Source organism: Papaver somniferum, chromosome 7, assembly GCF_003573695.1.
Source record: "Papaver somniferum cultivar HN1 chromosome 7, ASM357369v1, whole genome shotgun sequence".
NCBI lineage: Eukaryota > Viridiplantae > Streptophyta > Magnoliopsida > Ranunculales > Papaveraceae > Papaver > Papaver somniferum.
The window spans coordinates 99,203,105-99,229,865 of NC_039364.1; the positions used below are offsets into that span (position 1 = coordinate 99,203,105).

At 35.4% G+C, this 26,761-nt stretch overlaps 2 protein-coding genes across 7 annotated transcripts; both read left to right on the forward strand.

Moving 5' to 3' along the window:
* The first annotated feature begins 9,397 nt into the window (after window positions 1-9,397).
* On the forward strand, window positions 9,398-14,765 carry LOC113297947 (signal peptide peptidase-like). 6 transcript variants are annotated; one of them, XM_026546561.1, is made up of 12 exons: window positions 9,398-9,504; window positions 10,174-10,211; window positions 10,310-10,418; window positions 11,066-11,214; window positions 11,312-11,962; window positions 12,365-12,621; window positions 12,774-13,094; window positions 13,127-13,213; window positions 13,358-13,427; window positions 13,722-13,885; window positions 14,024-14,101; window positions 14,436-14,765. In XM_026546561.1, exons 8-12 carry the CDS (start codon window positions 13,175-13,177, stop codon window positions 14,547-14,549), a joined length of 465 nt encoding a protein of 154 aa, XP_026402346.1. In that variant the 5' UTR covers window positions 9,398-9,504; window positions 10,174-10,211; window positions 10,310-10,418; window positions 11,066-11,214; window positions 11,312-11,962; window positions 12,365-12,621; window positions 12,774-13,094; window positions 13,127-13,174; the 3' UTR covers window positions 14,550-14,765. The 6 variants fall into 6 exon arrangements, with proteins under 6 accessions (XP_026402346.1, XP_026402347.1, XP_026402349.1 ...); XM_026546562.1 differs by having other exon boundaries at window positions 12,774-12,958; XM_026546564.1 differs by having other exon boundaries at window positions 12,774-12,926.
* On the forward strand, window positions 10,779-11,977 carry LOC113294979 (signal peptide peptidase-like). The gene is made up of 4 exons (XM_026543343.1): window positions 10,779-10,964; window positions 11,066-11,214; window positions 11,312-11,406; window positions 11,835-11,977. The coding sequence occupies exons 1-4, from the start codon at window positions 10,779-10,781 to the stop codon at window positions 11,975-11,977; spliced, it is 573 nt and encodes a 190-aa protein (XP_026399128.1).
* Window positions 14,766-26,761: the final 11,996 nt, after the last annotated feature.

Genomic DNA, 26,761 nt, shown 5'->3' on the forward strand with positions numbered 1-26,761 from the left:
TAAGAGTACATATCAATTTTTATTGTTGGATATCAATTGTTGAAACATATAATTGGCATTCAAGCATCACAAAAATTACCTTTTTATTAGTGCATATAAGTATGTATTGTTGGATATGTACTGTCAAAAAATTGGCATTCTATCATGAAAAATATGTTTTTCTTTCATCACTAGGTACATATCAATATGTACTGCCCAAAACATATTTTTGGTATTCAAGCATCAGAAACCTAGTACATCTCAATATGTATTGGCAAAACATATTGTTGGTAATCAAGCATCAGAAACCTAGTCCATATTAATATGTATTGTAAGATCATAAACTAAGGCTTAGAGTCTATGTAATACATAATTATACGTATCGCATCAATGATATGTATATTCAATGATTATTGATATGTGATGATGCATACACAAGACAATACATATTCATATGTACGCAATACCACAGTACATATTGATACGTATTGATGCATAAAAGAGGGTTTTACATAATACAACAATACATATTCATATGTAATTTCTTTGTAGAAGTGAATTTAGATTTAGAAATTGCACCTTTTTTTTTGGGTAAATTAACTTTCTTCCTTTTAGTTGGTTAAGGAGTAATAACGTTTTTCCGTTTGTTGTGAAGGAGCAACAACAGTTCTCTTCCTTTTTGATCTTACTAGACTCAGTTCTTCAATTACTTATGATTAATATGTTGATATTTCTTACTGTGACCACTTTTTCGTTCTCAATAACTTTTCTTCTGGCAAGATCTATATTTTTTGTTGAGAAATCAGAAATTAAGCAATAACTGGTTTTCGGTTTGGTTTTTGTGAGTAGATTTGTTTTTCCGCGATTTTTGGTTTCTGCTGATTTGGTTTCTTTTAATTTTCTTCGATTTCGATCTTCAATTCTGGTTTTTATGAGTTAGGTTTCAGTTTTCCATGTGATGGTGTTGGATTTCCAGGTAAAGAATTACGCCCTAGTTCTCAATTTGAGAAGAGATGAAGAAGATGAAGTGAAAATCGTGAAAAACAAATCTTTTTTGGGACATGGTTGATTTTGTCACGTGAATGATAACGGGCAGTAACGTAATTTTCATACATCAAAAGCTTTTTTGGACCTCTGGTTAATTTATTTTTGGCGCTGGACTATAGGATAACTTGGGTCGGGTTTTTTGGACCAACTAGGAAATTTCTCATTTATTTGACCCAGTGACCCTAGTTGAACCACTGGTTAAACCACTTGACCCTGACCCAGTCATTTTACTGGATCGATGTCCGGTCCGGATTTTAAAACATTGTTTATTAATTAGTGTTTCATTAATTGCACATAATAAATAATCTATTCATTATAAAATATTTTATTAATTAGTGTTTCACTAATTGCTCATGATAAATGACTAATCATTTTTTAATTATAAATGTTTTCTTAATTAATTATAATATTTATTTCTATTAATAAGTAATTTTGATAAATAATATCAATAGACATTTTTGGCGACAATGAGTAGTAAAAGAGGTGGAGGCCGAAAGGTTAGTGGTGGTTAAGGGCGGCGCCAAGCACAATTATATTTATTTTTGTTCTTTTATCATAAAATGGGATATAAAGTCCATTTTTCACATGTATCCAACTTGGCAAGAGTTTTTCTCCCTCTTTCCTCAAAATCCTGGCTCCGCCCCTGGTTTGTGATGGAAGAAGTAGTGACGGTGAGTGCTGGTGAGTACTGATGGACAATATTAATTTTATGTTGTCGTTACAGCATCGATAACATCTTAGTGTGGAAGATGTGGTTGGTTGTTTTTAACACTTTTGATAAAGGAAGGTACCATATATTTCAGGGATGATATCATACAAGATAATATTTTCGTGATCGTAGTTGGATCACCCAAATGGTACCCCTGTTATCTTTGGTATTGTATCGTATAAATCATGATTTTTTAATGTTAAAATAAAATTGATTGCAATACAAAAAAAATATATATACACGGAAAAATAATAATGAAACCAATCAATTGACGACATTTTGATCAATCTAAACCTCATACATGGCATTTGTGATTGAAAACTAGAATTGCGTCCAACAACCTACATGGGGTGGGCGGTAGTGATGGTGGCAGTGGTGGAGTCAAAAATTGACATTGAGGAGGCCTGCTTTAAAAAAAAAAAATATGTAAACTTTGGTGGACTCAACCATAAATATATATGGACAAAGTATTATTTATAAAATAAACTAAAAAATTTATGTAGTTATTAAAAATTTAAGGGGTTAGAGTCAGGTTAGTCAACCCTTGGCTCTGCCACTAGGTGGTGGTGGATAAAAAGAATGGATTCATATGGTTTTATGGCGGTGTCGGGTATTGGTGAACAAAAACATATTATGCTAATTTTGTAACGCCACACAATATGTAACATTATATTATGTTAAAATAAACTCGACAAAACACATGTCCATTTTAAAAAATTGGTGCAATCAATTGCCATGTTATGTAATAACTAAACGAACGACACGATTCAAGATCAGAACATATGAAATTATTTATTATCGATTTGTTTATGTAAGAGTGGTCAGGATTTGTCCTTGGCAAAGATAAATTTATCGATGGGGTTTGTTTAACTTAACCATTTTTAAATATTTTATTAATTAGTGTCTCATTGATTGTTCATAATGATTAATTAAATTTCTATTATAAATGTCCCTTTAATAATCTAACATAAATACATAATTTATTAATAAATAATTGTACTAAAGGCTATATTAATTCTAATGGTGGTAGTGGAAGTAGGGTTAGTATAAACAGTGGCGGGTGTTTGTGAATGGTGGAGGCGGTAACATTACTATTGGTGGAAGAAATAGTGGCGGTGGATGGTTTTTATGGTGGTGGGTGTTGGTAATAGTAGTAGATAATAATAGTTTTTGCTTTTTAGTGAGTTTTATTGACTGAGTAAAAAAAAAATCTTCACAAAACATGCAACATTGTATTATGAAAGATGTAGTTGGTTGTTTTTAGCACCATTGATAAGGACAAAAATCAAATATTTCGAGGATGATACCGGAACGTATAAGACAATATGATCATGACTGTTGGATCACCGAAACGGTATCCGTATTATATAAAGGCAATTGATGTACCCGCGTAAGAGAACATTATCGCTCTCTCAAGTACTATTACATTTTTTTTCCTGAAAGACCATCAATGTCGAGTTGTTTCGCGACAACTACCTACAAAGACAACAACTTTCACTCAATTCCCGATATAAAACATTATTGACCGGGAAAATGTATTTGCATTCTAAAATATTTGTTTGAAAATTATGTTTTTCATCAAAATCATCATAAAAAACTCTAAATCATAAATCTAAATTTCGCCTCCGATGTTTATAGAATATTTTTTATATTTTACATTCTCAAATCATGTGACCTCTTGATTACAAATCAACAATATCAAATTATGGATCAATATGTATAGGTTTCATTCATTGGGTTAGAAGGTAGAGTAGATACAGATGGGTAGATCACACAAAGAAGAACATGGCTGAGAATACTTCAATAATTTGGTCAAGAAATAAGGTCAAAAATTTAAGATTAACTTTCTGTAGGACTAATTAGATCGGCTTCGGTAGGAGCCGACTAAAATATGGATTAATAATAATTTCCACGTAAGACAATTTCAAAACATAGTTTGGCTAACTTTGCATGTGTAAAGACTGGTCAAGATTTGTCCTTCCTCAATTGCTATGTTATGTGATAAGAACGTGATATCTAAGATTGAGGTACAATTCAAATATATTAGATTCATACAATTTACAACTGGACGCCTTGGAAAAAATTGACGTGTTGTTATTATTATTACAGGCAAGGGATACATTAACCACACTTGCGCAAATAGGTTACTCCACAAATGATTGGTGTTGCATGTACTGTCTAGAATGCAATGATGAATTTGAGGAAACAAGGCACCAGAAGCAGTGTCCGGAGTATTTTGGATATAGTAACTTAGACCCGATGTAATACTTATGTTATTTTTTTTTTAGTTTTTCCACAATCTATTTATTTAAGAAAAATGAACATTGCAAATACATAACATCAACAAAAATTAGACAAAATGCGTTTGATAATAATGGCTACCGATGGTCCGAAAACGGAAAAAAAAAGGAATTGTTGTAGAAGAATTATTGGGATATACGACGGATTACTTGAAGGAAAGAGGTATAACTATTTTCGTTCTGAAATCACATAAAGTTCACAGTAAAAGATGACACCAAGTTTAAAGTTAGTAACAAACATAATATGGCTAACTAAAATGTTAAAAACAAACAGGATATATAAACTTAGAAAGTCGTGGGACTTGAAGAGGCCAATTTTAAAAACTACAATCTTAGAAAGCAACGATCCACAATACCATAATTTTTTTTATAAATATTCAACGTAGAAGATGTCAACTTTTGGTAAAGGATCTATTGACAACCTATAAATTTGAAATAGGATCAGGGAGTACAATATGTGCTCAAGGTTCTTTATGAGGTAATGTGTCGCCAGATTGTATTCCAAGTGAATGTAGGAACATATGGAAGTGACAAAATGTCCAAGACTTTTGAAGTTACCAAATCCTTCGTTAAGACGAACTGCTGGGCACAATACTTTGTTCAAGATTTAATGGTAGAGGTTTGCATATATACAATCCCTTCGAAAAGGTAATTGGTACACATTTTAAACATTGTCATCTAATGGGTGTTGAAAAATTACAGGAAAAAAAATGTCATATTGGAGAGTTTGTATCATCCGTTCGATGCAAAAAAATGTTATTCTCTGCCTATTTAGAAGATAGACAAACATGACCATGATAGATGAGTCAGCTGGAGCAAAATAGGAGCATGGGGAGACTTTTATGGACGATATTGATTAGTTGATTTCACTGAGATGAGCGTTGCTGACGACATATTTCCAAAAAATAATTAAACTTCCATGTTCAGCGACATATTTCCAAAAAATATTTAAACTTCCATGTTCATGTAGAGCATTATCTCATTATAAGCAATGCACCTAAATAAAAAAGTGTCTGGAAGCTAATCTTTCGTTTGAGCAAATCTCCGGCGGTAAAATATTAAAGGAAAAAAACAAGAAAAAAAGAGAGGAAAATCCCAACTATTTTTATGACAAGCCCATATTAAATCATAAGGAGTTGATAAATATTCGGGACAAAAATTATACGATATATTAAAAATGAACCAACATCATGGACCGTGCCGTTACGACACGGGTAAAGGGCTAGTATTTATATAAAACACTTAAGGTGGGCCCAAAATCTAGTATGCATATATTTTATTAGTTTTTTTATTATAATAAAAGACTAACCGAGGATTGTTTCCTCGTTTTTAGCTTTTTTCTAGCAAGAATCTTTTCCTCGCCTATCTGTAAATTCAATTCCACCTTACCTGCTTTCGAGCAGAGAGAAGTTTTTGGGGGTTTTAGCAACTGCTTTATGTCATTATCATTACCTCAAATCTCTACACTACACTCAGCCTAATATTATATTTGACTTTGACCGTACGCTAACCAACATATTGCCAAAAATGTTCCCTCCTGAAATCCACTCTTTCCCTCCTAACAACAGGACTATTAATTACCCACATTTGAGGCCCTCACTGACGGTAGTTGGACCATTGACATGGCAAAGCGATCTCTGATATATTAAAAAGCCGAAAAAAATTCGTGAGCTTAATAAACAGGCCCTGAATAGTAAAATTTATTTACCATTTTATCCTTATTGGAACTCCGATTTAGATAGAGACCCCTAGGGGTGCGCTGCAACTTTGATATTTTATGCCGTTTCCACGGTCAAGGTCTCTTTAATATATGAACGTCTGGATCGCAACTTTGGTATTATCGATCCTATATATCCCTCACTTCTCTTTATCTCTCTTCACTCCTCCTTCCCAAAACTAGCCACTGCAGCAGAAAAAATGGCTTCTCTGTGAACTAGAAAAGCTCGTTTCCGAACCAGAAACTCCAGTGTTAAGTTCATCTGAAAACCTAATAGTAACTCGATTAACCTTCCACATTTCTGAATTTAGCCGTTAGGGTTTGATTTCCCAAACAATATCAGGTATAGTCAGGGTTTAAATTTGAGTTTTAAAATTTTCTTTTCTTGTAACTTGATTTGCTTTTTGTTTGATTATCTTCATTGGGTTTTAATCGTTTCTTGTTTTTCCGTTGATTTCAGTTTGATATTTCAGTTAGGGTTTGATTTTTACAAATTTCATCAGGTATAATTAGGGTTTCAATTTGAGTGTTAATTTGTATATATAATATTTTAACTTGATTTGCTTTTTGGTTGATTGTCTTCATTGGGTTTTAATTGTTTATCATTTGATTTCAGTCAGCTCTTCAACAACTTAAGTTGCAGGAAATCTTCATCAGGTATAAGTTTAAACTGATTTTGGTGTTTGGGTTTTGTTAATTGTTTTCATGATGCTGAAGTTGGGTTTGTTTGTTCAAATTTAGTTTATGGATCATGTATTAGGGACTCATGCACAAAACCGAACCTATACCGTGAACCGAGACTGTCTATTTTAAAACGAACCAAACCGAACCAAAACCCTTAAAGGAAAGTATAGACACGGTTTCCAGTTTTGGAAAACCGACTGCTTTGGTTTTAGATACGGTCTTAATCCAAAACCGAACCGAAATAACCGATAAACTGAATCATATACTATACTAACTAATAAAAACCACCGATTTCTAATTTAGATATTATCCTTGCCGTTAAAATTATGTTTATTATTATTGAGCAGTAACAACCTAATATACTTCTTATTCATCTCCCGATTTCAACAGAAACAACTTCTTCTTCCAACCACAAGCACCACCACCAGATCCACCAACCAATCCTTCTACTTCCTAATCAATCCACAAAAACTACCATTACCTTCTTCTTCTTATTTTCTCTTTACACGGACTCTTTCCACGGAAACTACCAATACTTAGAACTAAGCATCATCAACACCGCACCAGAAGAATTTGAATTAGTTTTTTTTTCTTCAAATAATGGGAATAATCATTAGTTTTTATCTTACAAAAACGCAGTAGATTGCTTAAGGATTAGGTGTTTTATTTCTCCTTACACCTCTTTGATTTTGATTTTGGAATCTCTACATACTCATTTGATTTTGGAATTAGGGTTACATGAAATTTAAAATATTTGGGATTTTAGGGCTAATTGTATTTGATTCGAATTGTAATATGAATTGGGTTGTAATTATTTTTCTGTTTGAGCACTGATTTGTGTTGTGGTTGATAGCTTGCTTGTTCTACTTCTACATCAACAGATGTGAATAAACAGTTGATGTGAGTAAACAGTTGCTTATTGTTTTTTTGCAGTTGTAATATTGCTCTTTTGTTAATAACATGTCCTGGTACTTAAAAAACAAGCTAAAGTATGCATAGTTGCGTTTTTTTATATAAGGATCTTATGAGTTACCAGTTAAAAACATTAGGAAACTTTAATATATGAGAACAATTAGGGTAACCATAAATATGTCGGTCAACCGTTCGGTTTTTAACAAAACCGAGTATAAATCGAACTGATCGAAACCAAATAACCTTAACGGTTTCATTAGTTTTCAATATTGAAAAACCGAGTACTTCGGTTTCGGTTTTGGTTGTGCCAAAAACCATACTGAACCGAACCATGTGCAACCCATCTAGGTAATGGATTAATAGACTTAATTTTGACTATATTTGTTTTGATTGATGTGAAAGGATTACTGATTTGGGGATTTATATGTACAAGCATTTTTTTTCTTTGGTGATTGTGATGGAGTAATAGGTTTTCTTTGAACTAATTTTGTTTCAGTTGATGTCAAATGATTACTGATTTGGGATTTTTAATTTACCAACATGTAATTAGGTCCTTTAATGGGATTTATGTGTTTCTAACAATATGATAGTTGTAATGGTGAATGTATGATGTTACTCTTAATTCCAACATGATTTAAACTGATGATTTTTAATCCAAGTTGGATATAAGCTGGCAATACTGGTGCTCCATTATTAGGATTCCCTGAACCGTATTAACCTCCTAGTAACTGCTCTTGACCACTTTATTTGTACAAAACACTGTTGTAATTATATAGAAAATTAATAGGGGGAAAGCCACTTTTATTAAAGGGAAAGCCGATTTGAGTCTATGATGTTTGACTTCCGATCATCATTGGGTGGATTTAAAATTAGCTTTTCCCTTATAATTTTTTTATCACCCTTTAGTCTTCCCAAACTAAACGTACGTCCACATCCCATTAAACCCTAATTTTTTCCCCATGATATGGATGTCGAGTACTGGATGATGATGCCCGAAGATGATTTTTTTATAGCTGAGGCCTTCACAACCATCGTCGTTGTATACCGTGAGCATCATATCCATACTTTTGTGCCTAACCATGCATGTTAGACATTCCGATATGACAAAGGTATGGGTTTCTATGATGGAATGAAAATTCTACAGTGTTAAACTTATGTCAGTTCAACCTACAACGCTGAATACACATACACCTAATTCAAAGACTTCATGAAGTACTGTAAAAAGAGAATTTGTATATCAGAAAACACAAATGCATCAGATTACACAAACTTAATCTGATGAATTTGTTTTTTTGCGGTATGGGATTTGTTTGTCAAATAACAGTACTTCATTGACTATTTTGTTAATTGATCACGAAAATGATCACCTATACACAATTGTGATTATATGGGCTTATTCTTCAAATGAATTGACATGAGAGAGAACACAAAGCACTCCAAGATCCCGACTACCCTGAACATCAACAATAGACCCAATCTTGGAAGTAGCTAGCTAGTAAACGAAATATGTTCTTTCCTCATCACAATTTTAAGTTCTTTCTCCCAACACGACATGGCTCTGGCCAGTTGTTATCATCTTCTTCTTCCTCCATATTTCTGCTGTCAGAGATGATACCAAAACAAACAAAAAAAAATGATAAGGGAAAGCTTATTATCAAATCCACCCAATGTTGACTAGAAGTCAAAAATCTTAGACCGAGTCAACTTTCCCTCTAGTAAAAGTGGCTTTCCCCATATTAATTATCATTATATAATGGTATCTGTTTTGGTCTAGAGCTGGAAAATAAGGCAAAAACCCGCTGGTTAGGCCGATCCGGCCCGTAAAAACCCGTACCCGGCTTGGCTAGTTGTCAAAACAAGCCGAGCGCGGGTTGGAGAGCTTGTAAGAAAACGGGTAAACCCTGACCGGACCGTGAACCCGCGGGCGCAACCGGTATACCTGCAATACCCTCACTCCCGCTTCACCATCTGCCGCGTGCCCCTCACTGAGGCCACGTTTCCAACTCCATGTATAAAATTGAAAAACAGAAGGGTAAAACCCTAGCGGCTGCCTCACTTTCTCTTTCTCCCTCCTCTTTCTCCTCCTTCCCTGGCTGCGATTCTTACTTTCTCTAGGTTTCTCCGCAGTAGACGAATTTGCCAAGCCTTTTCCTACGGTAAGATCTGGTCCAACTATCTATTCCTACATTAAATGATGATAGTCAAGTAGCAGAGCAACAACTAATAGAGTATGCTTTTTCGTTCTTATACTCCAGTAGTGTTGGTGGTCATAAAATGTTTTCTACAAGTATGAAACCGTATATGCATCTTTTGTGGGGTTTTCTTTTAATTCAGAAACGTCAATTTATTTTTTGTAGGTTCATTATTCATTAGCTAGTTTGGGCCATTGGTTCATGTTGCCTTTATGCTCTAAAAATGATAAAGCTGTTTAAGTTCTTTATTGGATACTCAATTAAGGAACATAGTTCCTTTGTAGGGATAGTAGACACCAAACGTATTTTGTTCTTTTTCGTATTTTTTCTTCTTCTTCTTAAACGAAGGAGGTTTCTGGTGAAATTAATTTTCACTTTCGTCTCAGTGACTCAGGTTGTCTTGAAGAGCTTTATGTCTGAACTTGTAGCTTTTTAACCTGTCTCAGGAAGTGGTCTCTTTTCTGGTTCTGATTATTGTTGTCTTTGTTACGATTTTTTTTTAATGTAGTATGTTCAGTTATTATTGTTTGAGAACTTTGGTTTTTTGCACTGTTGTTAGGGAGTTCATGTTTAATGATGCAGCAGTCTGTTATGCTAATAATGTACTGATTATGAAAGTCTATTTTGTTTCAGAAACTTATTCTCCTCGTTCAATCTTGGGTCTCTTCAAGGTACCTGAAAATCCTTGAATTTCTCTTCTTTTTGTATCCAATTTGATTCAACTGACTACTGTTTTAATACTTAAGGTTTGATTTTTTTTTTGTTGTAGTCTATTCTCAGATCCGTGTTGAAGAAGAAAAGGGGTGCTGTAAATTCATTGTCTATTATGTTGAAAAAAATGAGGACAAGGGAATATATTGCCAGTTTTGCTCTTATAGGTTATTCTCGAAACTCTTTGTCTATTATGTTGATTGCCTTAATCTTATAACCCAGAAAGTTAGATTGGCACATACAATAAATTGCTTAAGAAATTTGATTGACTCGTGCAATTTAACAACTCTTTCTTTTTCACCTAGTATAAACAAAACTCATCCAGTTGCACTATGGAACAATCAAATTACACAAGCTAACAATCGTGGTGGAAATGTGTCTTCTCCATGTTATTTGAATTTTGATGTTAGGTTTGTTGAGACAGTCTTGTGACACTAATTAGAATCCTGTTTGATGTGAGGATTTTCATAACTTTCCTGTTTTTTGTCCATTTTTTTTTGAAAAGACCATGCATGCCTATTTCACTAATGCCTCTTAAGTACTACAAGTGTGCTTTATTGATGTTTGGGGCATATGTTTGTAATCTGATGTATGTGGCACCCCTTGCCACGAAGGTAGATACAAATGCGAATGTTGCTTTGACAGCTTGCTTAGCAGTGTATGTGGGCTGCTACCGTTCGCTCAATTCAGCCCATCCTCATATATCTGAAGGAGTAATATGCCAATTCACTTCCATTTTTATTTACATGTTGCTGGTTCCTGGTTGATGTGTATTAGAATTTAGATCGATGATTTGATCATTATGTTAATGCAGGTGAGTATGTCAAACAATGCTATGCGTCAGTATGTTAAGAATGCACTGCTTTTTTCACTATGTGTACTACTTCGGCAAGTCTTACCAAAAGATTTGGCTGATGCTGCACTAGCCTGGTACTTCTATGTACTGGGGATCTTTGCGCTCCCGTATGTTCTCTCCGTATGGTCCACATTTCTATATTTTTAGGCTAGTTATTGGATTTTAATCCGACGTAATCTGATGTTTCCTGTATTTCCTGTGTAGGGGTATATTCTTACCTGCAATTAGTCGCTTTCTCTCTTCAAGACTATGGGAAGATGAAGTCTATGTTTTCCTGGGGCGTGTACCATACTTCCACTGTTTCTCTCTCTGCTCTCTCTCTGCTCTCTCTCTCTCTCTCTCTCTCTCTCTCTCTCTCTCTCTCTCTCTCTCTCTCTCTCTCTCTCTCTCTCTCTCTCTCTCTCTCTTGTGTGTGTGTGAGAGTTGCAACTATTTGTTGCGGTCTATTAGTTATGTTTTTACTTTTCGAGCCATTTTATTTTTCCCTTGTTACCTATGTCGCTACCTGCTGCAGAGTAACTCCGTTTTACTCCTTTTATGTGATGATGTGATGAGGTTGGTTCCACATGTTAGCACCTTTATCCACTACATTAGCCCTTTTGTATATTGTCTTTTCTGGGAAACTAGTTGAATAATCCTTGTAGTTGTATGCTGACTACCATTGTTGATCGATGACCTTAAACTTTATTTGCCCAGAATGATGATTATTTTGTGCTTGCTTAAACAGATGTGGAGGTCGAGTGCAGGTTGTCTTATGTAGTAGCAGCAATCCCGGGAGCATTTCTATGTGGATGGTATGCTTTTCAGAAGCATTGGTTCCCTAACAATGTATTGGGCCTTGCATTCTGCATTCAGGTGACAACTGATTAATGGAAAGCCACATAAAATGTCCTTATTTTGTAATATTAGATTTAGCCTCTTATCTTAGATACCTTTCTAGATTGATTATCTTATTTGTTTGATATCATATGTTCCAAGATGCCTTTTCATTGGTAAACTACTGGCGTGTTTGGTTGGAGAGAATGGGATCAGTTACCTGGTAATTCAATTCCATTCCCATCTTTGGTAAATAGGAATAGAGGGTGATTAGGAATAGAATTCCCAAAAATTAAGCGATTACAAAACCCATGGGGGGTGGTGGGCTTAGAATTCCCCCTTTTCTTCTGTTTCTTATGGACGTGGTGTCTGCTGTAATCTTGCGTTTTTCTTAATTGGAACTATATACGAGGTTTTAACATGGTTGGTTTTCTAATCAAGGCTAGGGAAGTCAAAGTGTAGACGAGTACTTGCAACACAATTTGGGCACAGATGGAACACTGTTTAACATAGAGAAGTTGGGAACATCTTGGAACATGATTTGAGTATTGATCTGTTGAGGCTGGAGCAGATTATATTGAATGTCTGGAAAGATGTGCAGGAGCATCCTTTAGTTAATGATATGGCAGGGACTGTAATGAGAAGTTGGGAATTATTTTGGATTCTCGACTTTGAAATGATGGTAGTTTTCTCCTATGGTATGCATTCAATTTGCTGGAACAATGATATCTCTATTTATGGTTTACTGTAAGCTGTATCTTGTAAAGCATCAATTATTTGTTTCTTCGTTTGAATTTCGTTTTGATGAACTGCAATAAGATTAATAGCTCAGGTTTGATCAATTTTGCAGGGAATTGAAACGCTTTCTCTGGGCTCCTTAAAAAATGGATGCTTTCCCTTAGTAAGAATATAAATCTCATACCATCAACTAGATGTCAATTGTGGAGCTCAACTATTTTCGCATGTGAGGCTTTATGAAGATTATGTAAACAAGTTTTAACAGGTTTGGGTTCTTGGGATACCTTTTCATTGCAGGTTGGTCTTTTCTTGTATGACATAGTCTGGGTGTTTTCGCATATAAATCTCATACCATCAACTAGATGTCAATTGTGGAGCTCAACTATTTTCGCATGTGAGGCTTTATGAAGATTATGTAAACAAGTTTTAACAGGTTTGGGTTCTTGGGATACCTTTTCATTGCAGGTTGGTCTTTTCTTATATGACATAGTCTGGGTGTTTTTTGCCCCGGGGATGGTTAGTGGTGTCAAATCATTTGATACCCCAGTGAAGGTTAGTATTCCCTACAAATCTAGATATCCCTATTTGGTTAAACTTGTAGCAGAATATGCATGTACACACCCCATGTGCTGCAGTATTTAATGCATCTGGTAACCCCGTGCTGAGTGAAATACCGTTCTCTTCTCGATTTTGCAGCTTCTATTCCCAACAGCAGATGCTGCTCGACCATATTCCATGCTTGGACTAGGGGATGTCGTAATTCCTGGTAATTGTTTGACATTTATATTTGTTGTTTAGTGGCATAATCATGTTAGATCGCTGTACATGCACTACAGGATTTTCTTACCTCAAAAAAATTATATTCGGTTAGTGTTAATTGTTTAACAAATCTCGTCACTTGTGTGTTGGCATTTTATGCATCTGTAAGGTTCTATAGTATAGACCTCACACTGATGGTGTATCTTCTAAGATGATTTTTGTAACATCATTTTTTTTCTGTAATTTATTTTTTTATTTCTCTGGTCTGATGATAAATCTTTCCTTGTTTTTCTTTCTGAAGGCATATTTGTGTCATTAGCGCTTCACTTTGATGAATCAAGAAAAAAGCACTTCGGATACTTCTATAGTGCAATCTTTGGAAGAATGCACCTAGGATACTTCTATAGTGCATTCTTTGGTTACATCATTGGTATTTGTCTGATGAACTGTTGTCAGGCTGCACAGGTAACTTATGCAACAAGTATTAATATCCCGTTATTTTTCAATATGTAGAAGCAAATAAGAAGAAAATCAGTGTTGCATATTGTGTTTATCTTGTTTCATTTAGTTAATTTATTCAGTTGATCTGTTTTCTTGTTTCAGCCAGCCCTTCTGTACATTGTACCAGCTGTAATTGGATCTTTGGCGGTTCACTGCTTATGGAATGGGGAAGTGGAGGAGGTTTGTTTTGAATCTTCTGTTTATCCATTGAACTTATGGGGAAACCACTTCCATATTCGATATTTTATATAGTGAATCCTTGAAATTGAAATATATCTAGGTCATAACAACTAATTAAAACCATTTTCTATGGTCGCCAAGGAAAAAGAAGACAGTTGATATTGAGTGAGCATTTAGTTCGATTTATTGCTTCAGTATATATAGCTACCAGGACGACTTTTAACCTGACGTCATGTTTATAAAATGATGTTGTTGGTGCTTATTTCATCGTGGTTGTAGTTGTTGTTACTCTTGCTATTTTTTCTCTGACCTATCTTTCTGTTGTCATTTGTAGCTGTTGGCGTTTGACTTATCTAAAGATCAAGAGCTATCTAGTAGGCAAAAGCGCAAGCACTCTCGTGGAGAGAAGGATATAGGCAGGATTTCAAATATTTCAGCTGTGAGCTGATCGGGGGCACTTCACTCAATTATTTTCAAATATTTCAGAAAAGTTGTTTTCCGTGTTAGAAATACTATTATTTTGTCCATCATTGTTGCCAAGTGTCATTTACTCACAAGACTGATGCTATAATTATTAGATTTGCTCATTATATGCTTATAAGTATCAACTTTGTACTTGGATCACATATCATCGGTTTCGTAATGGGATTTTTCTTTGTTGCTATTCCTTGGTACGCTGATGCTATCATTCTGTTGTGTTCTCCCTTAGATTACAGGGAGGATCCAGGATTTGTTGCATGCCTTATACTTCGGCTGAGAAGGACAAATCTCGTCAAATAAGAAAAAATCTAATTATACCTGATCTGCCCATATTTATTATTCTGTTAATCAATGAGAAGAAAAAGATTATGTTAATCAATGAGAATATATCCTATTAAAAAGATTATGTTCAGCTAATTACCTAATAAAGGAATTTAAATCCAACTAAACAACTTAAATGCAGGAGTTTAAACAGTTTCTCCTCGTTCTCCTCCCTCTCCCTAGTTTTTTGCTTGGTCAACATTTTTCACGGAAGAAACCGTAAGAATGGAATGTTTCGATCAGTAACTAACCTAGGGAATGAGTGTTAACAATAAACAGCTTTACTGATACATATAGGGAAAATATCACACCGGAAACAGATTTCCTCCTTTACTCATATATATAGGGAAGATATTACATTGGAAACAGATTTGCGCCTATATACAGGGACTACACCTTTTTACTTTTGCGCAGTAATTAATCTAGGGAACGAGTGTTAACAATACGGGTTTTATTATCTTGTGCGTCCATACAAGAGATAACACCCAATTATTACCACGAGGAGTAGTAAATAATAATAAACAAGCCATAGAAAATAGTAAAAGTAGGAGAGATGAGTACATTATATTAATGTGAAGTTATTTTACTAGTTTACCCTTGTTCCATTATAATTACGTATTAGTCCTCCAATAATTCTATTCAACCAACCAATTTAACCCACTGTCAAACCCACCGCATACGTGGCAAGACTTTTTTACTTTTCATTGTTTTCTCTTTCTAGATGAAGTGGTCCCATTTCCTTTTCTTTTTTTTTTTGTTCGGCTTTGTTACATTTTTCGTATTTTCTATGGTTTTGCTTTCCTGCTACTCTCTTTACGGCGAACACCAGAGGTGTGATATATTATCAAATCTTCTAAAAAAATAAGATGAATAATCGGTGTACAAACAGTCAATTCGGTTAAGAACCCTAGTCAAACTCGAATAGATACAATCAGTGGCGGAACCAGGTTTCCAAAATAGGGGGGCTAAATTTTTTTTTTTACACTCAGTAAATGTCTATTCCGAGCAAGAAAAAAACTAAGCATAAAAAGATTAATCTTTCTATCCCCAACAAACAACAAAGTGTAGTATCCTTTCTTGTGCTTCTTGAAGTGTAGTATCCTTTCCGAACATGCTAGGAAGACTCAAGGGGTGGAAAGGCGAGTCTTTATCCCCTCCTGGTAGAGGTATCATGGCCAAAGCTGTTCTTGAGTCCATCCCTGTCTATAACATGACCACTTTCATTCTTCCTAAGGAAATAACAAAAAAGGCCACATGTATAATTAGAGATTTCCGGTGGGGAAAACTGGGGTCACTAAAGGTGTTTACATGAGAGATTGGAATAATCTGAGTAAAAGTAAAGAGAAGGGGGGAAACGGTCTAAAGGATCTTGATAAGATGAATTTATCTCTAATTGCCAAAAACGGTTGGAGACTCTTCAAGCAACCAAAACCTGTTTATCCCAAAACTATAAAGGGAAAATACTACCCCAATTCTAATTCCTTCCACGCCACCTGTAATGAGAGCTCGTCTTGGGCTTGGAAAGGAGTCTATAAGGGTCTAATGCTAATGAAGGAGCATATCATTTGGGAAATTGGTAACGGTACTAGTGTTAGTATTTGGAAAGACTAGTGGATAACCAATGCTCAGGGAAATCCTATAAACATTAGAGATGATAGCAAATCTAGTAATATCCACCTTGTTAGCGATCTTATGATAGGAGATAGTTGGAATGTTCAAATCTTACATCAGATATTTGACTGGAACACCATTGAAAGAATTTTGACGATTAAACCTAATTCAAACATTAACGACACCATGTTGTAGTCTTGAAAGTGGTAGTAAAAGTTCGTTGCTCGGACTTGTAAAGATTTAAAAATAAAAATATATACACAATATTTGTCACAATGGGCGAGAGGTACTGGGACTAATGATTCGGCCAATTTTCATAACGTAGAGCTCAATGATTTATTCTCAACAATAATCGCTCAAAACATAAATTATATGGACTCTTATTTTGCCAAAGTAGATTTTCAAAACATTGATTGTAAGTCCTAAGCATGATGTATCAAAACACCTAAGCCAAGCAGACATCATCAAATTAAATAACAACCAATTAATTCAAATCATATTTCAATTTTAAATTAATGCAAAAGTCTTAAAAAGAATTAATGAAATTACCCCAAGTATGAAGTTTGGCCTCCTCCGTCGTCCCAATGTTGGGTTTTAGCTCATCATAGTAAAAATGCTCTCAAAATAATTATTTATTGCTCAAAAAGTGGTTTACAAATGATGAAAAGGTGTAAAAAAAATTGAAAAGAAAAATCGCAACAGAAATAACTGTTGCAAAGGCGCTGTTCAGCTGTTACAAGAGGAACGATAAATGATAACTGCTGTTGTACGACTAACTACGACCCACGAGTGTGCGTCTTAGACACTGTTGATAAACGACTGCTGCTGCGAGTCCGTTCTTAGTGTTCTTCATCTTCATCAATGGCGGCAGCAGCAGCAGAGAGAAATCATGGTTCTCGATTCTGCAGCGTTCCTTCTCTCCTCCCAACTCTCGACAGCCTTCTACTCTACCCCAGAAGTCTTTTTATACTCAACAGGTAGACGAAATCCTTTGCAATAACTCCCAAATATTCTTGTTGTTCACATATTCATCTCCGAAATTTTCTTCTTTATTCTCCGTTTCACGCGTTTGATGAGCTGTAAAGCTTCTCCATATTAGATAGAATCAAATATCAGGAAAGATATCTTCCCAACACTCGTAAAATCCCAGAAAAGACGCTAGATAATCAAACAGGATATTCGAAATATTTTCTTCCCCTGTTTCGATGATATCCACAAAATCTTCCATCTTTCGCGTGCATGAATCTATTTCCTTCCCTGTTTCGATGTGCTAGATCATTCCCAATCTAAATAAGCTGATCAAATCCGAGAAAATCGATAGAATTCAATTCTGCAAATTCATGCAGACGTGAAAAAGATATTCCCGGCAATTTTTATTTCAAACCGTGAAGAAGGGTGTCCCCCTGACCACTGTTGGGTGTCCCTTTAGCAATTTGGGCTGAAATAGTAATTCTTGGGTGAAAATAGTAATTTTTCTGGGTTCCTCCGGGACATTTCTGGGATGTTTCCGGTGCATTTCTGGGGTGCCTTTAGTACTTTTCTCCGGGGTGTAAATCATCACTTTTTGAGCAACTCTTTCCACAGAAGGGTATTTTCTCCAAAAACACCTAAACAAACATAAAAACACCGTAATAAGAACAAATGGGTACTAACAAAATACACAAAAGAGATGAAAATAGACACATAAATGTGTCTATCAAATACCCCCAAACTTATTATTTGCTAGTCCTCGAGCAAATTTTATTCTTGAAAAGTGACCGAGTTAATCTCGGGTGGGTTTATCAGAGGTGTACCCACAAAAACCAATACTCCAGACCCTAGCTATCTACGAAAAATCTTGGAAATCACTAAAGAACCTCCTTGGTTGGCATACTTATTAATTACAGGAGGAAGTACCCTGACGCGAAATTTCAATTGCTGTATACGAGTTTGCACTCAAGCATACTAAAATTCACATAAGTGACAGAGCTCTAATAAGATAGTTTCACGATGGACATCATACTCGGAGTCAGACTAATCACATGAAAAGATTAAGAAGATGGAAAAAGAAAAATGTAGATGGTTGAAAAGCGAACGGTGTTTCCCATATCTGTCTGAAGGCCTCTGCCAAGATGAACCTAACCTAAATGACTGAGATACCGGTCTGACTAATATTAACACACTGGCATATACAAGGGAACCAGTGGTCTATAACTTAAATCTAGATCAACAAACTGGCACATACAAGAGAACCAGCAGTTGACTACACATAACAATAACCATTATTTTTTTTTTTTTTTTTTTTTAACTTAACGGCATGAATAAATCTTTTTGATCCAAGCGCATGCTTCTTGTCAGCAGATTACACGATAGTTCCCACGGGTCCTGCATTCCACGCTTGCTTAGGCGACGGAAACAGGGAGAACACACGCATATTGCTATCCAAGTGTTAATACTTATTCCGATTGGTCTAACTGGTCCGGTCTAATTCTTTTTTCTTTTTTTTTGAAAAGGTAACTCAGTCACTCTATTTCACCCTAGCAAAGGTAACAACTTGAATCGTGTGCCCCCACCAAATCACTTGAAATAAAAGAAAACTAAAAATAGAAAGTGAAAAGGACTCGACGAGATATGGCGAAACTATCATGTTAATTCTAACACCTGAGCTCTGTGCTTTTATGAATAGACTCTATAGATGTTTCCATCTAGTCAGATTGGTTCCTCAGCTCCTAAAACAAAAATGTTTCCATCCACTTAGATTGGTTAGTGCTATCCTTAATAGGCGTAAATTTCTAGGCTATGGAGTTTATTTATTGCAACTAAAAAGTTTCTCCCATACCCCCAAACTTAAATCTAACATTGTCCTCAATGTTCTAAAGATGAAACTAAAAGCATGAACAAGGAGAAACGGTTACTATTTGAAGCAAAAGAGTTAAGGAAGGATATTACCGTGTTGCATGAGATTGGGTTACCTCCCAAAAAGTGCTAAGTTTAAAGTCTTCAGCCAGACTTAGAAAAGGTTTAGTCAACTCGAACCGTATAACAGTATCCAGAATAACTGTGGGTCTTTAAAACCAAAAAGAGCTGACAAAAGGAAACTACAGTGAACCAACGAAATGAACAACACTAGCATGCCCTTACCTAGTTTCCTGATAACTATCGCTAATTGTGGTTCAGGTTCAGGTTCTATGAAAGGGTCTAAATAGAATATTTTCATTGGTTGCGTTTATTCATAGGTTGGATCCGAATTATTAGGTCCTAGAGTCTGGAAAAACTCAAATAAGAACTTGGAATCACAAAGTAATAACCTAAATAATTGCGGATCCTCTAAGTCAATCAGATATGACTTACAAAATTGACCACAGTGAGAATAGTGGCCATTCTTAAGCAAATGTATCGATTGTAATTTCCTAAGGCATTTAGGTTTAGTCTCACAACTTAATATTCGACACATTTGGAATATAAACGTTCCCACAGTTGGAAGAAAACTATTTGGTGGGAAAACAAAGTCAATCTGGGGATCATAGACTGGGAAAACCACATCAACCAGAGGATGGGTTTCTAACGACTGAACTTCTTCCTGGACATCATTAGGTTCGGGAAAACGAGTATGAAGGTAATCTTGTAAAATGTTTGAGGCACATATGTCAAGTCCCAAGTGAGGGACCTTTCTAAGAGTTAAAGGTAAGGCACTAGGAAGGTGATAATCACCCCCAAACTTAGAGTTTTCAGTGTCTCTAGCTAGACTAGTCACAATCTCCCTAATTTCTGGATCATTAGATTCTTGAAAATGGTCAATTTATTCTTCTAAGTTATTATCAGGTGGTGCATCTTTACTCATATTTAAAATCTATACGAGTTCATGTTCTTCGTCTAAGACTAATTTTTCTAAATCGCTAGACTCTAAAACAATATTCTCAGAATAAACTCGTTCCTCTAGACCATTATCGGCTTCGTAATCCTCGTCTAAAACTGTGGTATCTCTAGTCAAATCCTCGTCCTTTTGAATAGGTGAATAATTATTAAAATTATTTGGATTTGAACTAGAAATAACATTATCATTATAAGGCTCAATTGGAGAAACAAATTCCTGATTACTCTGCCTACATATTTCAGATTCTTCATCATCACTATCCTCATCATCACAATATAATTTTTGATATTCACGAATTCTCAAGCTTTGTTCCCAACTACATGGTCTATGTTTATAATATTTCTCATAGATCGTTAGAGGTGATTCCTCAATAAAAGTTGGAGTATCCATATATCGCTGCCCACGCATATATTCACCAAGAGTCATTTCCGAAGACGTCTCTTGATAACGAGAATTTCTAGACATATATTCTCGCAACGTCATCGCATGTGGCGTCTCCTCAAAAGGATTCATCACCGAAGAAATATAAACTACAGAGGGATTCTATACAATCACAAACAAGGCCGACTCGACTCCACCAAAGCAAACCTAAAGATTTCTAGCAAACAAAAAGCATGATGGATCCACTTAGATTGTTTCTAGACCAGCTTCTATCTTTCGAAAGGGAATTCGTTGCAATTTGAGCAAACCCCTCTGGAATCAATCCGAGTCAAAGTAAGTTGAATTGAGGCGAGGGAAGCTCAGTGGAGCTTTGATACCCAAGGCCTCACCGCTATCACAAGGCGGCGCAGTCACGCATTCAACTCACAGAAACCATCATGAACTTTGGAGTGTGCTTAAAGAGCAACCAATATTTTTCGAACGAGTTTCCTATTAAGCTCGTTACCCTATCGGTCTCGTTCTATTCCAAATTTTAAGCTTGGGTTCGCATTAGGTTTCGTTTTCCTAAGGCGGGAAAGAAGGGAACGGTGATGAAATCCGAACCCTTATCTTGTTTAGGCCAGGCCTTGCCCTTTACTAGGAAAATAAAGACAGTCTGGTTCGTCCTCAAACAATTATCACCTTAAGGCAGACAGTAACCCGCTTGCAGGAGATTCGCGGGTGTTTCGATTGGACTTACCTCCCGTACCAGACGGGCGATGAACCGTTGTCGTCGACTCGGGCCACGACTCCTATTCCGTGTACGAACCCGAGGGGCCGAGACGATATAGTAATCGTCGTCCTTCCCTGCACACAGTTTATATAATAATTTTTTTTTTTTAATAATAATACCCTTCCGTAGGGTTAAAAAAAATAAAATCCAATTTTTTAAAGTCCAAAGTCCAAAATAAATAAAAAAAAAATTACAGTTTTCCTCGCACACTCTAAAAAAAAAAATTTAAAAATTAAAAATTAAATCCTAAAATTGTCCTTTTTTCTTCTCTTTTCGCTTTAAGATTTTTCCTCTCCAAGTCCTTAGTTTTCACTTTGAACCTGCAAAATAAAGACAAAAAGAAACGTAAAAAGGAACAAACAATTCTAAAAAAAATAATAAACCTAAAATAAATAAATCAATCTATATACAAGTCCGCATCGGCGGCGCCATTTTGTTGTATTTTCAAATGTTGTAGTAATAGTGATTAAAATCTGGGTTCTCTTCGAACTTGTAAAGGTAACTTTTTTTTTTCTTTTAGATTTATATAAATTTTATAAATAAAATTAAAATAGCAAGTGATTGAAGTCTTTTTGGAGGAAACTGGGGCTAAGGATTCCACTTTTCTACCAAATAAAAATGAGATTTCTAATATTCATTGTGCAGATTTTTCCTTTTTTAAATAGTTTTAATTATTGCAAAAATTGATTTTGTAAAATAATAATTGTAAGTTAAAAGCATGGAGTATCAAAAACTTCTAAGTCCAGCATAATCCATCAATCAAAATAACAATTATTTAGTAAAATATTTGGAAAAATTCTATATACTCAAGGCAAATAATTAAATAAATTTAATTGCATAAATAATAAAAATAGAAATTACCAAATTTTTATTATTGGTGGAATTGCTTCCTCCGTTGCCCCAGAGATTAATATTAGCTCATCATGGTGTAATTCATCTCAAAATATATTATTATTGCTCCAAAGTTGATTACAAATGAGTAAACAATGCAACAGAGAAATCGCAACAGCAGTTCCTGTTGCGAAGACGATGTTGGACTGTTACAGAGAAACAAATGGTAACGGAAAATAAAGTTCTGTGGCTGAATATGCTGTTGCAAATCGGTTGAAGAAACTGTTGCGAAGATGAAGAAACTGTTGCGATTCGGATGAAGAAACCGTGGCCGATTCCTTGTTCTTCACAGCAGCAACAGCAGCAGTTTCTCTGTCAATTTTTCTCTCAATTCCTATGGATTCTACACTCCTCCTATCGACCCCAAACTCTCGACAGCCTTCTACTCTACCCCAGAAGTCTTTTTATACTCAACAGGTAGACGAAATCCTTTGCAATAACTCCCAAATATTCATGCTGTTCACATATTCATCTCCAAAATTTTTTCTTCTTTATTCTCTGTTTCACGCGTTTGATGAGCTGTAAAGCTTCTCCATATTAGATAGAATCAAATATCAGGAAAGATATCTTCCCAACACTCGTAAAATCCCAGAAAAGACGCTAGATAATCAAACAGGATATTCGAAATATTTTCTTCCCCTGTTTCGATGATATCCACAAAATCTTCCATCTTTCGCGTGCATGAATCTATTTCCTTCCCTGTTTCGATGTGCTAGATCATTCCCAATCTAAATAAGCTGATCAAATCCGAGAAAATCGATAGAATTCAATTCTGCAAATTCATGCAGACGTGAAAAAGATATTCCAGGAAATTTTTATTTCAAACCGTGAAGAAGGGTGTCCCCCTAACCACTATTGGGTGTCCCTTTAGCAATTTGGTCTGAAATAGTAATTCTTGGGTGGAAATAGTAATTTTTCTGGGTTCCTCCGGGACATTTCTGGGATGTTTCCGGTGCATTTCTGGGGTGCCTTTAGTACTTTTCTCCGGGGTGTAAATCATCACATTTTGAGCAACTCTTTCCACAGAAGGGTATTTTCTCCAAAAACACCTAAACAAACATAAAAACACCGTAATAAGAACAAATGGGTACTAACAAAATACACAAAAGAGATGAAAATAGACACATAAATGTGTCTATCACACCATCAGATGGATTGACAACAAACAAGGCAATTTCACTAGCAAGTCTTTATATGATCTTCTAGACAATAAAACCTCTCAATGCAATGATACCATTGCTGGTAAAATTTGGAGTATGCATGTTCTCCCAAGAATTCAATTTTTTACCTGGAAAATAAAGGAAAATATTCTTCCGTTTAGTGGCTGTCTTACTGTATTTATAAATCATATTGACCTATTTGTGTCATGTGTAGGAATATCATAGAAACAGGAGAACATGCTCTAATGAAATGCTCTTTTGCTAGGGCGGTGTGGGCTCACTGCTATCTTAATCTGGATAATGCTACCTATGGTTTCAGTAACATTACTGATTGGTGCTCTAGTTGGTTTAGAAATGACATACCTGACACTCCCTTTGGCCCCTGGAAAAATCTTTGTGCTACCATGTGCTGGCACATCTGGAAATCCAGATGTGAAGCAGTTTTTCAGAAAATAAAACCTTGTCCCAGTCGAACATGGAAACTCATCATAAACCATATCACCTCTAGTATGACTCTGCAAGCCAGAAATGGTTTAAATAGTCAATCAAGATCTCCTAATTTTTTTGAACAGGAAGAACACATGACAGTATCTTTTGATTTTTACTCTCATTATAATAATTGCACAGGTCTAACTGGGATTGCTGTGTCCTTAATAGGTGACAAAGGAGAAACTATCGGAAGAAGAACCAGGGGAGCAACAACTCTAGGAAAAGAAGCAGGAGACTGCTTAGCTTCTCGGGATGCATTGGAGTGGGCCTCTCAACTGAAATGCAAAAAATTTAACTTACTCGGCACAGATCATCACATAACCAGTACTCTCAAGGGAGAAAAAAAAAAACTAGTTGGAAGACCAACTCTGAAGTATATCATCTTCTTTTGAAAATCAAATCTTTTGAGAAAGTGGATTGTAAGGCCATTAATCCCAAAAACTTCATAGATCTCCAGGATCTTGCTAAAATGGGAAGCAGTTCTCAAAGTCCTCTAATGTGGGAGGCAAAGGATATAGCTATCTGTTGTCAGTAACTCTCTCTTTTTTTCTATAAAAAAGGTGTCTATATCTTTTAAATTTTCAAAAGCTTGGGAAAAGACTATAATCATAAAAATGGGTAACCATTCATAGTGCTTTCATAAAAAGAACCTTAGACACCGATGAACAAGCTGTATCAAGTATCAACTATTTGTAGTTTTAATTTTCTCACTCAATGTTAACATTTCATGATCAACTCCAGCTCCAAAAGCAGTTAAAATCACAACTTCACCCATATCAAAACATCAGTCATTAGATCGTCTCTTCACATCTCTCCAGGAGGAATATATTCAACTTTCATCTCCTCCATTCTCCACGAAACCCAGACTATGTTTAGCATAGATTTAGAAAATTAAGCAGATGTATTTTCGTTGTACATTCAGTAGGAACTAGGAACAATATCTCATCCACCGATAATCACAGAATAACCCTAAAACTCTCACCAATTCCCCACAACCTTCGAGGTTGATCTAGTGTATTTTAAGCAAAGTTAATACGTAAAACCCTAATTTGCAAGGTGGAATCGATCAGTATCTATTAATGTTTCCTATGGCTATACAGATGCACCCAAGTTTCTCAATTCATCTATTATGGACAAGTAAGTAATCAGGCTTACTGCATTTGAAAAAAAAAATTTGCAACTGAAACTTCATGATTTGTAGCTTAACTTTCCACCATATTTCTTTCTTTGTTCTTCTTGGTGGACTAAACTGACGAGCTTGGTGGGCTAAACTCATAAATTTTATTTTGGATAAGGGTAAAAAAAGAACTTGATGACATTTTCTACGAAAAAGGGGGGGCTACATTCAGGTTTAGTCAACCTGTGCTTCCGCCCCTTGATACAATGGAAACAACATGCGTCTTTGAGTTACAAAGTTTCGCAAAAAATACTGTTGTACAAGCAAATGAATCCCTTACATGATGAATTGATATTCAAGATATTGCAACTAATGAATTTAAAATTAAAATAGTTCCAGTGAATCCAGACAGTTAATTGCTTAAGCAAACAAAGGTTCCTAGTTGCTGACACAACAAATGTTTGTTAAAAATTGGCAATTATTATCTCACGAACAGAAAAATTCAAGAAGCACAGAAAAATACCCAACAATGTCTTGTAACCCAAATCATGTATCCATATAAAACTCAAGATTTCACTAAAAATTGGAGAGTGTTAACAAATGGAGATCAAAATAAGGCTACAAACAGCTGGGAGGCAGTACCTAAAGGAAAATGTAAGGAATCAGGGAAACTTGGTGGAGTGGAACGAAAAAAGTTTCCAGGACTTACAACACACAAAGGGAGGGAGCATGCTAGAAAATGATAAAAAGAAAAATTGAATTAGATGTGAGATAGAAAATTTTCAATTTTTGTAGAATTGCCGAACAAATTTTTGAAAATGGAGAAACAAAGAGTCACTTGTGTGAGGTAGTCACTAATAAAGCCTAGAAATGATGATGGCAATTGGTGGTAAAATATAAGTAAGCTGTTTCTTAACCAACAAATCTCCAAACCATAGGAGAAATAACAACTCATCTAGGCAGTAATAACAAGCATTCCATCATTCATTCATTAGCTCACTAATCCAATTCCACTCACCAGCTCAGTCTCTGCAATTTCAACTCAACAACACCTCACCTCATCTCCATGAACTGCAATCTTTGACATCTAAGCACTCAAACAAACCATTTTCATCGGGGTACTATAATCCATCATCTCTCTGTAACCATGAAACTCATCTCAACCCATTCAGCTGCAGAGCTTACACATCAATACTAGCTGCAATGTTAACTCCTAACATAAATATATCCTTGCAGATCAATTCTTATTGAAGAATAAGTAACCACCTTGGCAGATATATCGGCTGCATCATTACCCTTGCAACATCCATCAGTAAGTTAAACTTAACAACCGATATCTATTTGGATGTGATTTTGTATGTCATTTTGCATTAACAAACTTGTGGTGCAACGGTAGCACGACTGACTCCATGTTAGATGACGCGTGTTCGACTCACGACGGGTTCATTTTTTGTGTATACTTTTAATAATATGGAGACAACTTGTCCTAGTTGCTTCCATGTGTGGAGACAACTTGAGCTAGTTGCCTCCATTATTGAAGACAACTTCAACAAGTTGCCTTCAGATTTGGAGACAACTTTCAGCA

Excerpts from the sequence above, each read along its gene's own strand:
- LOC113294979 (XM_026543343.1), top strand. The coding sequence starts at position 10,779 with ATGCCTCTTAAGTACTACAAGTGTGCTTTATTGATGTTTGGGGCATAT. Across the intron at positions 10,965-11,065 it reads ATCCTCATATATCTGAAGGA|GTGAGTATGTCAAACAATGC; the intron begins GTAATATGCCAA and ends ATGTTAATGCAG. Across the intron at positions 11,407-11,834 it reads GCGTGTACCATACTTCCACT|ATGTGGAGGTCGAGTGCAGG; the intron begins GTTTCTCTCTCT and ends TTGCTTAAACAG.
- LOC113297947 (XM_026546558.1), top strand. Across the intron at positions 12,825-13,126 it reads AAAATGGATGCTTTCCCTTA|GTTGGTCTTTTCTTATATGA; the intron begins GTAAGAATATAA and ends TTTTCATTGCAG. Across the intron at positions 14,102-14,435 it reads GGAATGGGGAAGTGGAGGAG|CTGTTGGCGTTTGACTTATC; the intron begins GTTTGTTTTGAA and ends TGTCATTTGTAG.